Raw genomic sequence first — 18,229 nt, 5'->3', positions numbered from 1 at the left:
TAGTACCCAGCGGTCCCCAAGAAGGACATCACCTGCTTCTTGGTCCTGGGGGTGGGCCAGGATGCGATGGCTTCCACTTTCTCAGGCTCGGGCTTCAGTGTTCTCCCACCTACCCGGTGACCGAGGTACTGGACCTCGCTCATGGCCAGCTGACACTTTCCCGGCTTGATGGTCAAACCTGCCCGGTGGATCCGCCTGAGCACCTGTGCTAGATGCTCTAGGTGGTCCTCCCAGGTGGGACTGAAGACGGCAATGTCATCCAGGTACGCGGCCGCGTACCCTTCAAGCCCCTTGAGCAGGGTGTTGACCATCCGCTGGAAAGTGGCAGGGGCATTCCTCATCCCGAATGGCATCACCGTGGACTCGTACAGTCCAAATGGGGTAATAAAGGCAGAGCGTTCCCTGGCCTTGCGAGTCAGGGGGATCTGCCAATATCCCCGGCTCAGATCCATGATGGTCAGGTACTGAGCCCCGGCCAACTGATCGAGCAGGTCATCGATGCGTGGCATTGGGTACGCATCGGCGACCGTGACCGCATTGAGCCCCCTGTAGTCCACGCAGAACCGAGTGGTTCGGTCCTTCTTAGGGACGAGGACTACAGGCGAGGCCCAAGCGCTGTTGGATGCCTGGATCACCCCCAGCTTCAGCATCTCGTCAATCTCCTGGCGCATGTGTTGCTGCACCTCCAGGGAGACCCGATATGCTGAACGCCGGATCGGGGGATGATCCCCAGTGTCCACGTGATGGACAGCCAAGTCAGTCCTTCCGGGCTGGTTGGTAAACAACCCCCGGAAGGGGAGGAGGGTGGCCCACAGCTGGGACCGTTGGTCTTCCAAGAGCTGGTGGCCAACCTCCACATCCTCAATGGATCCGCCTGCCCTAACCTGGGCTAGCATATCCAAGAGGGTTTCCGCTTCTCCCTCCTCGGGCAGGTTGCACACGGGGAGCGCACATGCCTCCCGCTCATGATGTGCCTTCATCATGTTCACATGGAAGGGCTTCCGCCTTCCACGGGCAGGGTCCAGGGTGACCAGGTACGTTACAGGGTTGAGCTGCTGGTACACGAGGTATGGGCCTTCCCAGGCTGCCTGAAGCTTGTCCTGTGGTACGGGGACCAGTACCCACACCTTTTGACCCACTTGGTAGGTCCTCTCACAAGCGTTCTGGTCGTACCAACGCTTCTGATCGGCCTGGGCTTGAGCCATATTGTCGTGTACCAGTTGCGTCAAGGCCTGCATTTTGTCCCGGAAGCGCATGACATACTCGATAACCGACACTCCAGGGGTGGCCAAATCCCCTTCCCAAGCCTCTTTCACCAGAGCCAGGGGGCCCCGCACACGTCGCCCGTACAGGAGCTCAAACGGTGAGAATCCTGTTGAGGCCTGTGGAACCTCCCGGTAAGCAAATAACAGGTGTGGGAGATACCGCTCCCAGTCACGCCCATGGGAGTCGACCAACATCTTAAGCATCTGCTTTAAGGTGCCATTGAACCGCTCGCACAGGCCATTAGTCTGTGGATGGTACGGGCTGGCCACCAGATGTCGCACCTGGACCTGCTTACAGAGGGCCTCCATCAGCTGGGACATGAATTGGGTCCCCCGGTCAGTGAGCATTTCCTGGGGAAAACCCACTCGGGAGAAAATCTCCAGCAATGCGGTGGCCACCTTGTCAGCCCGAATGGACGACAAGGCCACTGCTTCTGGGTACCGGGTGGCATAGTCCACTACCGTCAGTATGAAGCGTTTCCCGGAGCTGCTGGGGATGGCCAGCGGGCCGACCAGATCCACAGCCACCCTCCTGAAAGGCTCATCGATGATTGGCAGAGATACCAGTGGGGCTTTGGGGCGTGGCCCCGCCTTCCCCACTCTCTGACAGGTTTCACACGAACGGCAGTAGGCAGCCACATCGGCCCCCATTTTTGGCCAGTAGAAATGCTGGTTTAACCTGGCCTTGGTCTTAGCGATCCCTAGGTGTCCGGCCATCGGAATCTCATGTGCGATCCGCAACAACTCCGTCCGGAACGGATAGGGTACCACCAACTGTCGGTCCCTGGGCCACGCCTCCGGTGAACCCTGCTGGACCGTGGCCCGGTACAGCCGTCCTTGGTCCCAGACCACTCGCTCCGGGTCCGAGTCCGAGGGAGGCTGTGCCGCCTGCTCCTTAAGAGCTTTCAGGCTGTCGTCAGCTTCTAACGCTGCCTGAAACCCCTGACTAGATGTGGCCAGAATCGACGAGACTGTCACATCTTCAGTCAGTACCCCGGGACCTGTGTCCTGGCCTCCACCTGACTCGGCTGCCACTTGGTCAGAAGGGGAAGAGCTATCGGACCTCCGGGAGGCCCCTTGGCTTCCAGCACTCCCACTGCGGGTGACAGCGGCCACAGCCGCTGCGACCGTGGGTCGTGCCTGCTCCTCCTCCGTTCCTGACCAAGTCGCCGGTTCAGGCAGACCTACCTGGCTATCCCACCGCTGCCACCAATATGTCAGGTATTTGGCCCACTGGTCCTTGTTCAGATGGTGCTGCAAGCAAGTCCGTTCAAAAGCAGTCAAGAAAGAGTCCAAGTCTCCATCCTTCTCCAGCACTGGGAAGTCCTCAACACGGACCTTTGGAAGTTTGGTGTCTTGAAGGTCACGTGTGGCTGATGAGGGCCGGAGCTGAGCTAGCTGCAGCTGGTAGTCACGCTCTGCCTGGCGCTCTTCACGCGCTGCCTGCCGCTCCGCAGCCTCAGCCTCACGCGCTGCTTGCCGCTCTGCCCTGCGCTCTGCCAGGAGTCCCTTGTAGCCCTCCTGGTCTCCAGCCTGGAGAAGGGCCATAGCCATTTGAAGAAGGCTATCCGAGCCTCCCAGGCTCGGTGGAATGGCACGTGGTGATCTGCGGCCCGCTGCGGAGCCTGGTGATTCACTCTCCCTTTCAGAGCGGAGGGCTGGCATCTGGCTCGTTGAGGAATCTTGGGTGAGCTCCTCCTCATCTTGTCCAGCAGTGCCAGGTTGCGCAATGTCCTCGGCAGAACGGTTTTCTGGCGTCGAGCTCCTGGAGGACTCGTGGGCAACCTCATTACTGTCCACAGCACCGTCCTCCCTCTCTTCGGCTCCTGCCTTAGCATTGGCCAGTTGCATAGCTCTGCTCCTGGTGCCATCAGCCATTCTTGCAGACTTTTGGTCACTGACACAGAACTGACACCTGATGCCTCCACACACCTTACAGTATCTGCACTCTGACACTCTAGTGTTGAGCTAGTCTGAAGACCCCAGCAGCCACAGCTGCTGCAGGCAGTCTTTAGTGTCTGGGAGTATGGGTCTCACACTCACACACACTATTATCTCGATCCCACCGCTATGCCACCAATATGTCACAAACCACCGGGGGGGTCACTCAGAAATCCCCCGCGCTGGCTACCAGTACGTCACAATCGGGGGGTAACAAGTGGGGGTCACCCCTCCTTTATACCTCCCGACCGACAGACAGAGCACGTGACGCGCTCTCTAGCGCCCCTCTTATAGTCAGGCCAATTATGGAATTGCCCGACCATAAGCAAGGAGGCCGCTATACTACTTATGCCGATTATTGAAGGGTCCCCGGTGAGAGTAAGGTATATATTCCCCCGACCTCCGCGGGCGGAATATATAAAATCTCCCCGAATCTCACTGGCCTCCCCACAATAATCCTTGGCACAATTCGCTGCCACCAACCGATTTACGGTAACTATTAGCCGAACACACAGACGTGGGATTCAAGATCGAGATAACAGAACAGCCCAAGATTAATTATATAATTTAATCAGCCTAAAGCACACTAGAAACTACAATATATACAATAGGGAATCTACAGAATATACATATGTCAGAGTACAGTTACAGATAAAGCATGGTTTTCAAACAGGTATGCAATTCAATCAGTTACCTTGTGCGTCTGGCCACAGGGGGGCGCTGTAGACCAGGTTTCCAGGAACTCCCACAGATGTTTCCTACACGTGCCCCCAGCGAAAGAACGCTGGAAAATGGCCGAAGTAGGGTTATCAACCTGGCAAATCCAGGTCCCCTCCTACCTTAGTGACCTCACAGGGAAGCACTGCCACTCCCCCTGCATGGATCAGAATTATCCAGCAAAGGGGATATTGGCCATAACTTTGCCTGGGAGCGTCGTAGGCAGACGCCAACGGTCTCATTGTGACAGTTATGAATTTAGCTACAGAACGAGGGGACTCATGACCTGTCTGCCAGTTCCCCATTGGCTGATATCACGCCTGGGGCATTTCCCAATGTCCTGCTCCCATAAAAAGGGTGTGCCGGCATCGTCCGCATGCGGAGACACCATTTTTATGGTTGCCATATTTATCGGAAATATGGCTTGCGAGATATGAACCATTTTTTACTGGAGTCGTTCTGTCTGGCTATTTCCATAGCCTTGCTAACTAGCTAGCAGCCCCCACTACAGGGTGACGGCAGGGAGTCATCCTGTGTCCATTGTTCCCACACCACCTCATTTCCATATCACAGGACATGGCCATGGAGGTGTAAGTGGAACACTGAGAACAAGAAGGGAGGGGGCACTGCCAGGGAGTGATGAGGGATTATGACTGGAGTCATAATTCATCGTCATATCCCGGGATTTGCCTCACATATGTACACAGTGACTGCACCAGCAGAATATTGAGTGCAGCTCTGGAGTTTAATTGATGTATACACAACAGATTTTTGTGACTACATGTTTGTGACAACAGAAAACTGGGTTTCCATGGAGAAGGCAGATGTGCTTTATTACCATCTCTGCCTTCCTGATCGGTCTGTACAGTGCTGTGTATGTGGTCCTAGTGAGCGCTTCTTCCTCTGGATCCTGTGGTCATGTGATCAGTGGGCGGCCGGGTCCTAGGAGACGGCGTTTCTCCTGTAATTTTGGATGATATACCACCAGCACCATTTACAGGTGAAATCGACAAGAAAATAATATATTACTATTCAGATGTTCGGAATTTAATAGATGGGGGAAAAATAATCCTGATCACTGTTTGTAGCCCCGCCTGTTGAAGAAAATTAAAAAAAAAACAAAACTCATATATATATATATATATATATATATATATATATATATATATTATATATAATACCGTGTTTCCCCGAAAGTAAGACCCTGTCTTACATTAATTTTACCCCAAAAAGTCCCACCCTGTCTTACTTTCGGGGGAGGTCTTACATTAGCCGAAAAAAAATGACAATTTCTTTTTAACCAATAAATTAACATTTATTAACATGCTGAAGAGTCGGTCATCACCAAACAGTAGAATAAAACAAATGTAGCGTATCAAGAATATCTTGTTACTACCGTATTACCCCATAACAGTGCCGTATCCCACTGCACACAGCCCCATACCCCATAACAGTGCCGTATCCCACTGCACACAGCCCCATACCCCATAACAGTGCCGTATCCCACTGCACACAGCCCCACACCCCATAACAGTGCCGTATCCCACTGCACACAGCCCCATACCCCATAACAGTGCCGTATCCCACTGCACACAGCCCCACACCCCATAACAGTGCCGTATCCCACTGCACACAGCCCCATACCCCATAACAGTGCCGTATCCCACTGCACACAGCCCCACACCCCATAACAGTGCCGTATCCCACTGCACACAGCCCCACACCCCATAACAGTGCCGTATCCCACTGCACACAGCCCCATACCCCATAACAGTGCCGTATCCCACTGCACACAGCCCCACACCCCATAACAGTGCCGTATCCCACTGCACACAGCCCCATACCCCATAACAGTGCCGTATCCCACTGCACACAGCCCCACACCCCATAACAGTGCCGTATCCCACTGCACACAGCCCCACACCCCATAACAGTGCCGTATCCCACTGCACACAGCCCCATACCGTATACAGTACATGTTTCCCTACTTGGTTTTTAAATGCTGGACGTTTTCCTGTGCGGAAGGCCTGTGCTGCAGGGAACGCTGTGCCAATCAGCAGGGAAACAGCGGTGACGTGGGGCTGGGGCGGCCAATTACAGCCCGAGCTGCTGGGCCAATCAGCGCTCGAGCCAGGGGGCGGCGGTGACGTGGGGAGCAGGGGCGGCCAATGAGCTGTTGAGCTGGGCGGATTGCGGGGTTAACACGGCGAGTTAACCCCATGAGCACTGGACCCGCCCAGCTGCACCTGAGGACACCTCTGGAGCCTGGGGACCCAATGGGGGACAGCGGCGGCCCAAAGGTAAGGGCCTTACATTTCACAGCGGCCCCCCAACCCTGCCTTACATTCGGGGGAGGCCTTACATTGAAGGACCCCCCGTAATCCCCATCCTGTCTTACTTTCGGGGGGGTCCTACTTTCGGGGAAACACGGTATATATATACCTGATGGGGCTGGTGTACTTTCACATCCTTATGTTTGTGGAATCATCATGAAGGGGTTGTCCAGGACTTTCAATACGGATTTAATGATCATGATATTGATATCTGAGCGCTGATTCTCGGCACCCTACAATTTTCAGCTCTGGTAACCGCCAGATATAAAACAAATATGACCCGAACCGCTCCAGCTCTGTGCACTGGAGTGGCTGCTTTTGACTACTGTAACTCGGATCATCACCTCATTAATGGCTTGACTGCGTTACTGAAGAATGGCCACTATATGGCGCGGTGGGGCTCCAGCAACAATGATGGCGGGAGCACTCATCTGATACGTCCCCTTTTAAGATGAGCATTTTATGTATCTGATTACCACTTATGTTTAATACACTGATTTTTTTTTCTTTTCACAGTAAGTACATCAGCCTCATCAGGTCATATAGTGTACGGTCTGTACTGTGAAATTTGGTGACAGATCTCCCATAAAGTAGGAATCGTTTGTCACATCGTCTGAAGGCCGAGCCGTTGATTTTGCAGTCAGTGAGGCGTCTTTACTCCACTCTCCCCATTTATAACACATGCGTGTTTGGTCTGAGCCCATTTCCATGGTGTAATCCAATGGATGGATTCAGCACCATTGGCCATCTAGAGGCTGGATATTGGGGGCTGAGTTCACGTCCTACTATAGTGGGCGCAAGGGTGACACCTGTGCCCCGTAAAGGATCCTGGGGACCACCCATGATTGTTGGGGGCCATGAGGAGACTATGTGATGGGATATACTTAAAAGAATGATGAAAAGGAATAAATAAAAAGAATGAGGATAATAACTTATTAGATGTATAAAAGGTTTCTTTGGCAAGTTACACATGGAATGAGCATGAAATATCTGTAGATAATAGAAAAATGAACGCATATGCCATATAACCAGGTGTATATTATGTTACCTGAGCATTATAGGTGTGGAATGATCAAGAAATATCTGTATACACCTGGTTATATGGGATATGCGTTCATTTTCCTATTATCTACTGATATTTCCTGATCATTGCACACCTATAACGCTCATATATAATGCTCATTCCATGTGTAACTTGCCCAAGAAACCTTTTATACATCTACATAATATTCACCTAATAAGTTATTATCCTCATTGTTTTTAGTGTGTCCCCCATGTGACGCCTCTGTGTTTCACACTTACAGAAGTACATTCAGCCCATGTAACAGGGCTATATACTGCTGTATACTGACAGTGTAGCAGTAATGATACAGCCCTGGGGGGCAGGGGCAGCTCCCACATTATACAGGGACACTGAGGAGCTGGTACACACAAGGATACTGTGACCAGACACAATAGAAGAGGTGGCAGGGCATTGCTTATTAAATAACTATAGCAATAAAGTTGTTACAAAAAAAAAAAACAAAACACCAAATTACTACTTTAACGTAAAGAAAGACTGCCCTGGACTTTAGAGACACGTGGTCATAGCCCCGCCCCCGGAAGCAGCGTGACTAGCCATGTCGCTGGAGTCCGTGCGCTACAGCCGGGGCTCTCTGCTGGTGCTGAACCAGCTGCTGCTGCCGCACGTCAGTCAGTATGATCCGGTGACCGGAGTGCGGGAGGGAGCGGACGCCATCCGGACCATGAAGGTGGGTGAGAAACGGCGCCAATAGAGGAGGGGGTGGTGACAGCGTCTGTGGGCGTGGTAAGGGGCGGAGGTTAGCGTCACTGAACACGTGATTTGAGACTCTTGAAGATGATTGGCCAGTTCTCACGTGAAGGCGTTGTCTCTAACGGCCCTATCAGAAAGCGGCTTTCATTTTATAACCTCTCTAGGAAAATGGAGTTTTGTTGCTGTGGGCAACACCAGAGTACAGTTTACATGACTGCATAGCAACAGTCGCCACCAAGCAGGGTGACCACCATAGACTTCCTCCCCCCCCAATACTTTTTTTTTTTTAGAGGTTGGTCACCTACTTGGATTGCGGTGTTGAACAGCCTGAAAAATAGTTTAGTTGCTATGGGTAACGCCAAAGTTCAGTTCACGTAATGACCTATCAACATTCCATTGACTGCTGCCCCCTGTAAATAAACGGTGCCCCCGCTTGTCTTTCCTCAGGTCCGTGGTGCTCCGGCCATCACCATTGTGGTCTGAGTTAGGCACCGGCTCCTGTAAATAAGCGATTCCCCCGCTTGTCTCTCTCACAGTCCTCGGGCCTCCGTGGGCTCCCTGAGTTTGGCAGTAGAGCTAACCGCTGGCCCCCCTGTAAATAAGTGATGCCCCCTCTTGTCTTTCCCCAGGTCCTCGGGGCTCCAGCCGTCACCATTGTGGTCTGAGTTTGGCACTGGCCTCCTGTAAATAAGCGATGCCCCCGCTTGTCTCTCTCCAGGTCCTTGGGGCTCCGGCCATTATGGGCTCCTTGAGTTTGGCGCTGGGCCTCTGTAAATAAACGGTGCCCCCGCTTATCTTTCCCCGGGTCAGCGGTGCTCCAGTCATCACCGTTGTGGGCTCCCTGAGTTTGGTGGTGGAACTGACCATCGGCCCCCTGTAAATAAGCGATGCCCCCGCTTGTCTCTCTCCAGGTCCTCGGGGCTCCGGCCACCGTGGGCTCCCTGAGTTTGGCAGTGGAGCTGACCGCCAGCCCCCTGTAAATAAACAATGCCCTCGCTTGTCTTTCCCCAGATCAGCAGTGCTCTAGCCACTGCCATTGTGGGCTCCTGGAGTTTGGCGCTGCCCCCCTGTAAATAAACAATGCCCCCTCTTGTCTTTCCCCAGGTCAGCAGTGCTCTAGTCATCGCCATTGTGGTCTCCCGGAGTTTGTTGGTGGAGGTGACCGCCAGTGCCCCTGTAAATAAACAATGCCCCCCGCTTGTCTTTCCCCAGGTCCGTGGTGCTCCGGCCATCGCCATTGTGGGCTCCCTGAGTTTGGCGGTGGAGTTGACTGCCAGCCCCCCACAGCAGACGTCTGACCTCTTGGCCTTCGTCCGTGAGTCCATGGAGCAGTTGGTGGGTGCCCGGCCCACCGCAGTTAACATGAAGAAGGCGGCGGACGAGCTCAATGCCTTCCTGGTGCAGGAGGCGGAGAAGCCGGGGGGCACCGTCCAGGGGCTGACGGACAGGTAGGTGCAGAGCTGGCTGTGGTGGTCCCGAGCCCCCCGTGTTCTCTCCCTGACCACCTCCTGTCATCCCCAGCGCGGTCCTGTGGGCAGAGTCCCTCCTGAAGAAGGACGGCAGAGACAATCGTCAGATCGGGGATCTGGGGGCGCAGCATATCCTGCAGGTCACCGGCGCCCCCGCTGGGGTGGTGATAATGACCCACTGCAACACTGGCTCTCTGGCCACAGCCGGCTACGGCACCGCCCTGGGTAAGACGCCGGGGTCTGGGTATCATCCATGTACTAATGTATAAAGGGTTCATCACTAAATGCCGGCGACTATATAACAGTGACCTGGACCCCCGTCACCTGAAGACACCCGTTAACCCCTTCCTGCCTGACAGCTAATTTCTATTTTTGTGCCTTTGTCTGTTCTCTTTTTTTCCCCAGAGCAAAAAACTTAATTTCTTCAGCGCTCTATTGGGAGACCCAGACGATTGGGGTATAGCTACTGCCCTCTGGAGGCCACACAAAGCACTACATTAAAAGTGCAAGGCCCCTCCCCCTCTGGCTATACCCCCCCCCGTGGTATCACGGGTTCTCCAGTTTTAGCTTTGTGTGCGAAGGAGGTCAGACATTCCATGCATAGCTCCACAGATTTTAGTCAGCAGTAGCTGCTGACTGTTTCGGATGGAAGAAAATAGGACACATATAGTGTCCCCAGCATGCTCCCTTCTCACCCCTGGATGGTGTTGTAAGGTTGAGGTACCTATTGCTGGTACAGGGCTGGAGCCTGACATGCTGTTTTCCTTCCACATCCCCTGGTAGGGCTCTGTGGAAGTGGGATCCTGCCGGCCTCTCAGCTCTGACGCCGGGCTCCATCCACAGACCCATTAGAACCTGATGGAGACGGAGCAGGAGTACGATCAGGGACAGGCCCTGCATCATACAGGTACTCTGTGTCCCCGGCAGGCACAGACACACTCCGGGCTGGCTGGGTGTTGTAGTGCGCCGGGGACCGCAACGTTGGAGCTAGTGTCCCTACAGATTACTGGGGGATTGTTTGTGTATGGGAACGCAGCGCCGACCCCCTCTGGACCGGGCGGCGCTGCTGTGACTTGTGGTGCGCCGGGGATCCGCCGTCCGCGCTTTTACGGCGGCGGCGGTTATAAATTGAGTCCCCGGCTTTTTGGGCCTAGGACGCCGGCAGCTCCGATTCGTTCCCGCCCCCACCCTGTCATTCAGGGTAGGGGAGAGACGCTGTTCGCTAGCAGCGACGAGGGCTGGAGCCTGATTTACATGCTCCAGCCCTCACACTAGGCACAGAGGGAAGCAGGCTTCCCGCTCTTAGCCAGGAACGCCCAGGGCCCGCCCCCCTTCCTCTCTCGGGACGCCGGCAGCCATTACATGCATGTCTGGCTGGAGGAAGGACGCAAGGCTCTGGGAGACCTGGACTAGGGGCTATCTGGCGACCACACACCCGCTTTTTAAGCGGGCGGTAAGCGATTTTTCTGTGCTGGTCCCTCTAGTGCCTCACGGTGTATCGGTGTACTGTGTAGGATATAGAGATATTGTATTTCTTGCACTGTGAGGTCGCTTCTGGCTGCATATCCCAGATCGCTCTGTGGAAGCAGCAACATGTCATCCTCAAAACGCAAGGCGGCCAAGGCAAAAAGGGCTGTGTATACTGCGTGTGCTGCATGTGGGGCTAATCTACCAGCAGGCTCCGATGACCCCCATTGTGTGCAATGCTCCGACCCGGTGCTGCTTCGCCAGCCGGAGTCAGGAGAGGTAGCGACCCAGGCTGAGACGCTTGTAAGTTCTGCCCCGGTGACAGGGACAGACTTTGCAGTTTTTGCAGATAATATGTCTGTGTCTATGGCAAAAATCCTTGAAACCTTGCAATCTATGCATGGGGCTCAGTCTCTGGGCACGGCGAGGCCTCTGTCCTCAGGTCCCCCTTACTTGGAATGTATCCAGCCCACAGGGGGGTCCCCGGCTTCACAGGCCGAGGATTATGACTCAGATGATGGCCCCAGCCACCCTAAGCGAGCTCGCTGGGAAAGACCCTCGACGTCTTCACACTGCTCAGGGTCTCAGCGCAATCAGTCTCCCTGTGATGTGTCTGATGAGAGTGATCAGGAATCCACTCCTGGAACCCCTCTCAACCTGGATACCCCGGATGGGGATGCCATGGTAAACGACCTTATCTCAGCCATCAATAGGCTGTTGGATATTTCTCCCCCAGCCCCTTCAGCAGAAGAGGCGGCGGCGGAGCAGGAGAAGTTTCGTTTCCTTTATCCCAAGCGTAAATTGAGTGCTTTGTTAGATCACTCTGACTTCAGAGAATCAATCCAGAAGCACGACGCTCACCCAGAAAGGCGTTTCTCTAAACGATCTAAAGATACGCGTTTCCCTTTCCCCCCTGAGGTGGTCAAGCGCTGGACACAGTGTCCAAAGGTAGACCCCCCGATTTCCAAACTTGCAGCTAGATCCATAGTTGCAGTGGAGGATGGCGCTTCACTTAAAGATGCCAATGACAGACAGATGGACCTTTGGTTAAAATCTGTCTATGAAGCTATCGGCGCGTCGTTTGCTCCGGCATTCGCAGCCGTATGGGCACTCCAGGCTATTTCAGCTGGCTTAGCAAAAGTGGATGCTATCATGCATCCAGCAGTGCCGCAAGTGGCGCACCTTACCACGCAGATGTCGGCGTTTGCGTCTTACGCTATCAATGCGGTCCTAGAATCTACCAGTCGCACCTCAATGGCGTCCGCCAATTCGGTAGTTTTGCGCAGAGCCTTGTGGTTAAAGGACTGGAAAGCAGATGCTGGTTCCAAAAAATGTTTAACCAGTTTGCCTTTATCTAGAGATAGACTGTTTGGCGAGCCATTGGCTGATATCATTAAGCAGTCCAAGGGTAAAGACTCCTCTTTACCACAACCCAGAACATCCAAACCTCAGCAGAAAAAGTGGCAGCAGAGGTTTCAGTCCTTTCGAGGTTCGGGCAAGACACCATTTACCTCGTCCAAAGGGACTCAGAGGACGCAAAGAAACTCAGATTCGTGGCGGACTCACTCACGCCCCAAGAAAGCAAATGGAGGTACCGCTTCCAAAGCGGCTACCTCATGACTTCCAGCCCCCCCCCTCCGCATCGCCGGTCGGGGGCAGGCTCTCCCGCTTTTCCGGCATTTGGATGTCACAGGTCAAAGACCGGTGGGTGACGGACATTTTGTCTCGCGGGTACAGAATCGAGTTCAATTCTCGTCCTCCAGCTCGGTTCTTCAGAACCTCCCCACATCCAGACCGAGCAGATGCTCTGCTGCAGGCGGTGGATTCCCTAAAAGCGGAAGGAGTGGTGATCCCAGTCCCTCCTCAGGAACAAGGGCAAGGGTTTTACTCCAATCTCTTTGTGGTTCCAAAAAAGGACGGCTCGTTCCGTCCTGTTCTGGACCTAAAACGGCTCAACAAACATGTGCACGCCAGGAGGTTCCGGATGGAAACCCTCCGCTCTGTCATTGCCTCAATGTCCAGAGGAGACTTCCTTGCCTCAGTAGACATCAAAGATGCTTATCTCCACGTGCCAATTGCTACAGAACATCAACGTTTTCTACGTTTTGTGATAGGAGACGACCATTTTCAGTTCGTAGCTCTTCCATTTGGTCTGGCGACAGCCCCACGGGTCTTCACCAAGGTCATGGCGGCGGTGGTAGCAGTCTTGCACTCTCAGGGACACTCGGTGATCCCTTACCTAGACGACTTATTGGTCAAAGCTCCCTCTCAGGAGGCATGTCAGCACAGCCTGAATGCTACGCTGGAGACTCTACAGTCTTTCGGATGGATCATCAACTTTCCAAAGTCGATCCTATCACCGACTCAGTCACTAACGTATCTTGGCATGGAGTTTCATACTCTAGCAGCGATAGTGAAGCTGCCGCTGAACAAGCAGCGGTCACTACAGACAGGGGTGCAATCTCTCCTGCAGGGCCAGTTGCATCCCTTGCGGCGTCTCATGCATTTCCTAGGGAAGATGGTGGCAGCCATGGAAGCAGTTCCCTTTGCGCAGTTTCATCTGCGCCCACTTCAATGGGACATTCTCCGCCAATGGGACGGGAAGTCAACGTCCCTGGACAGGAAAGTCTCGCTTTCCCAGACGGCCAAGGACTCTCTACAATGGTGGCTCCTTCCCACCTCATTATCTCAGGGAAGATCCTTCCTGCCCCCATCCTGGGCAGTAGTTACGACAGATGCGAGTCTGTCGGGGTGGGGAGCAGTGTTTCTCCACCACAGGGCTCAGGGGACGTGGACTCCGCAGGAGTCCACCCTTCAGATCAATGTTCTGGAAATCAGAGCAGTGTATCTTGCCCTACTAGCCTTCCAGCAGTGGCTGGAAGGAAAGCAGATCCGAATCCAATCGGACAACTCCACAGCGGTGGCATACATCAACCACCAAGGAGGGACGCGCAGTCGGCAAGCCTTCCAAGAAGTCCGGCGCATTCTAATGTGGGTGGAGGACAGAGCATCCACCATATCCGCGGTTCACATCCCAGGCGTAGAAAACTGGGAAGCAGACTTCCTCAGTCGCCAGGGCATGGACGCAGGGGAATGGTCCCTTCACCCGGACGTGTTTCAGGAAATCTGTCGCCGCTGGGGAGTGCCGGACGTCGACCTAATGGCATCCCGGCACAACAACAAGGTCCCGGCATTCATGGCGAGGTCGCGCGATCAAAGAGCTCTGGCGGCAGACGCCTTGGTTCAAGATTGGTCGCAGTTTCAGCTCCCTTACGTGTTTCCGCCTCTGGCGCTCTTGCCCAGAGTGCTACGCAAGATCAGATCCGAGTGCAGCCGCATCATACTCGTCGCTCCAAACTGGCCGAGGAGGTCGTGGTATCCGGATCTGTGGCATCTCACGATCGGTCGACCGTGGTCACTGCCAGACCGACCAGACTTACTGTCCCAAGGGCCGTTTTTCCATCAGAATTCTGCGGCCCTGAACCTGACTGTGTGGCCATTGAGTCCTGGATCCTAGCATCTGCAGGATTATCTCAAGGAGTGGTTGCCACAATGAGACAAGCTAGAAAGTCGAATTCTGCTAAGATCTACCACAGAACGTGGAAGATTTTCTTATCCTGGTGCTCGGCCCAGGGAGTGTCTCCCTGGCCATTTGCATTACCCAAGTTTCTTTCCTTCCTGCAATCGGGGTTAGAAAAGGGCTTGTCGCTCAGCTCCCTTAAAGGGCAAGTTTCGGCACTATCCGTGTTTTTTCAGAAGCGTCTAGCACGTCTTCCTAAGGTGCGCACGTTCCTGCAGGGGGTCTGTCATATTGTGCCCCCGTACAAGCGACCGTTAGATCCATGGGATCTGAACAGGGTACTAGTTGCTCTCCAGAAGCCGCCCTTCGAGCCTCTGAAGGAAGTTTCCTTTTCTCGGCTGTCGCAGAAAGTGGCGTTTCTTGTTGCGATCACATCGCTTCGGCGAGTGTCTGAGCTGGCAGCTCTGTCATCCAAGGCTCCCTTCCTGGTGTTCCACCAGGACAAGGTTGTGCTGCGCCCCATTCCGGAGTTTCTTCCTAAGGTCGTATCCTCTTTTCATCTTAATCAGGATATATCCTTGCCTTCTTTTTGCCCTCATCCGGTTCACCGGTATGAAAAGGACTTACGTTTGCTAGATCTGGTGAGAGCACTCAGAATCTACATTTCCCGCACGGCGCCCATACGCCGTGCCGATGCACTTTTCGTCCTTGTCGCTGGTCCGCGCAAGGGGTTGCAGGCTTCTAAAGCCACCCTGGCTCGATGGATCAAAGAACCAATTCTAGAGGCCTACCGTTCTGCGGGGCTTCCGGTTCCTTCAGGGCTAAAAGCCCACTCAACCAGAGCCGTGGGTGCGTCCTGGGCATTACGTCACCAGGCTTCGGCTCAACAGGTGTGCCAGGCAGCTACCTGGTCCAGTCTGCACACTTTCACCAAGCATTATCAGGTGCATACCTATGCTTCGGCGGATGCCAGCTTAGGTAGAAGAGTCCTGCAGGCGGCAGTGACACCCCCATAGGGGAGGGCTGTTTTGCAGCTCTAACATGAGGTATTTATTTACCCACCCAGGGACAGCTTTTGGACGTCCCAATCGTCTGGGTCTCCCAATAGAGCGCTGAAGAAGAAGGGAATTTTGTTACTTACCGTAAATTCCTTTTCTTCTAGCTCTTATTGGGAGACCCAGCACCCGCCCTGTTGTCCTTCGGGATGTTTTTTTGTTGTTTGCGGGTACACATGTTGTTCATGTTGAACGGTTTTTCAGTTCTCCGATGTTATTCGGAGTTAATTTGTTTAAACCAGTTATTGGCTTCCTCCTTCTTGCTTTGGCACTAAAACTGGAGAACCCGTGATACCACGGGGGGGGTATAGCCAGAGGGGGAGGGGCCTTGCACTTTTAATGTAGTGCTTTGTGTGGCCTCCAGAGGGCAGTAGCTATACCCCAATCGTCTGGGTCTCCCAATAAGAGCTAGAAGAAAAGGAATTTACGGTAAGTAACAAAATTCCCTTCTCCTGTTAACATCGTCACATCGGGGCAGTCGTTTTGGGGTTTTTTGGGGGTGTTTTTTTTGTAAGATGAGTTGTTGTTTTCATTCATTTTACCATTTAATTTATTATTTATTTTTTTTTTAAATATTTAAAAAAACCTTTTTTTTTTGTTTTTGGTTTTATTCTTGCTGGATGGATAACTGCGCTTCCCGGTATCAGGAAGGAGCTAAAAATCCTGTATTTGAGCCATAATTCTCCCACTTGTTCCGTTATAAGGTCAGGGTGATTCTGTCCTCCATGCTTTTCACTACCACGCTGCTTGTTCAGATTGAGATTTGAGAAAGGACTGAACCAGCAGAGGAATCATCTGACACATCGGCGGCTCGATCTGCTGCAGTGTCTTGTCACATACACAGGTAGCGGCACATCCAGCCCTTGTTTCACTACTAATCCGCTAATGTCCTCCCTAACAGGTGTGGTGCGTTCCCTTCATGCAATGAGCCGTCTGTCCCACGTCTTCTGTACGGAGACCCGGCCCTATAACCAGGGCTCCAGGCTGACTGCGTACGAGCTGGTGTATGAGAAGATCCCGGCCACACTCATCACGGACAGCATGGCGGCCGTGACCATGAGGGACCGTCAGGTCAGCGGTGAGTGGTGCTATATCTTTAGGTTTCCTTCTGCCCAGAGAGACACACAGCAGAATTCGGAACACCTGCTGCCACCACTAGGGGGCGCTCTCTGCATGTGGATGAATGCAGCCCCGGCCGAGCTCACTGGATCCTTATGCTGTGAGCTCCACCTAGTGGTGGTTGCGTTAAACAACAGCGCTCCAATGTTTGCCCCGACCTATATGAATTCTCACGCCAGTTTTCTCTTCTCTCTCCCCAGCTGTGGTGGTCGGAGCTGACCGCGTGGTCGCTAATGGTGATACCGCAAACAAGGTAGGAACGTACCAGTTGGCCGTCCTTGCCAAGCACCATGGGATACCTTTCTACGTGGCGGCTCCCAGCACCTCCTGTGACCTCAGCTTGCCAACAGGTGGCAGTATTGTCATAGAGGAGCGGCCCAGCCAGGAGCTGACAGATATCAATGGCGTCCGTGTGGCGGCTCCAGGTGGGTGATTGATTTATTTATTTTTTTGAAAGGGGGGGGGGGGGGGGGATTACCGATCCCGGTAGTTAACCATATAACAATGCATTATTCACTCTTCTTCTCCCCGCAGGTATTGGGGTGTGGAACCCCGCGTTTGATGTCACCCCAAAAGAACTGATCACAGCAATAATCACAGAACGCGGAGTCTTCAAACCAGAGGAGCTGAAGGATGGGCTCAGCCAAGTGCTGTAATACTCTGTGCTGCGGGACCACACACCCTGCCCCCGCCTGTCCAATGCAGCTTTTCCCATGTTATCTGGGGGGAAAAAAAACCCCTTTTTTATAATAAAATGATTGAATTCTTTCTCCTCTTTCTCTGATGTACGTACGTATATATGGAGTATATAGGACTGATTCTGTCTCTGAATTCCCTCTAGGACACAGTACAGGTGAAATTACAACATTTTTATCTCTTTATTACTTTGTGTTGTGGTGGTTAAGGTTTCCCATAGGTTCCTTCTGTGAATTAAGGTTTCCCATAGGTTCCTGCTACGGATTAAGGTTTTCCATAGGTTCTGTGGATTAAGGTTTGCCATAGGTTCCTTCTACGGATTAAGGTTTGCCATAAATTCTTTCTGTGGATTAAGGTTTCCCATAGGTTCCTTCTACGGATTAAGGTTTGCCATAAATTCTTTCTGTGGATTAAGGTTTGCCATAGGTTCCTTCTGTGGATTAAGGTTTCCCATAGGTTCCTTTTTAGGATTAAGGTTTCCCATAGGTTCCTTCTGTGGATTAAGGTTTTCCATAGGTTCCCTTTAAGGTTTGCCATAGATTATTTCTGTGGATTAAGGTTTCCCATAGGTTCTTTCTGTGGATTAAGGTTTCCCATAGGTTCTTTCTGTGGATTAAGGTTTGCCATAGGTTCCTTCTGTGGATTAAGGTTTCCCATAGGATCTTTCTGTGGATTAAGGTTTGCCATGGGTTCCTTCTGTGGATTAAGGTTTCCCATAGGTTCCTTTTTTGGATTAAGGTTTCCCATAGGTTCCTTCTGTGGATTAAAGTTTTCCATAGGTTCTTTTTAAGGTTTGTTATAGGTTCTTTCTGTGGATTAAGGTTTGCCATAGGTTCCTTATTTTGGATTGAGGTTTGCCACAGGGACCTTCTG

At 52.8% G+C, this 18,229-nt stretch overlaps 1 protein-coding gene across 1 annotated transcript; it reads left to right on the top strand.

Annotated features, from left to right (window-relative positions):
• Positions 1–7,840: 7,840 nt before the first annotated feature.
• Positions 7,841–17,428, top strand: MRI1 (methylthioribose-1-phosphate isomerase 1). The gene is made up of 6 exons (XM_075343150.1): positions 7,841–8,007; positions 9,243–9,478; positions 9,552–9,724; positions 16,443–16,619; positions 16,861–17,085; positions 17,195–17,428. The coding sequence occupies exons 1-6, from the start codon at positions 7,876–7,878 to the stop codon at positions 17,314–17,316; spliced, it is 1,065 nt and encodes a 354-aa protein (XP_075199265.1). The 5' UTR covers positions 7,841–7,875; the 3' UTR covers positions 17,317–17,428.
• The last annotated feature ends 801 nt before the right edge of the window (positions 17,429–18,229 follow it).

Source organism: Anomaloglossus baeobatrachus, chromosome 4 (genome assembly GCF_048569485.1).
Source record: "Anomaloglossus baeobatrachus isolate aAnoBae1 chromosome 4, aAnoBae1.hap1, whole genome shotgun sequence".
In the NCBI taxonomy this organism is placed as follows: Eukaryota; Metazoa; Chordata; class Amphibia; order Anura; family Aromobatidae; genus Anomaloglossus; species Anomaloglossus baeobatrachus.
This window is presented reverse-complemented; position numbering and strand designations above follow the sequence as displayed.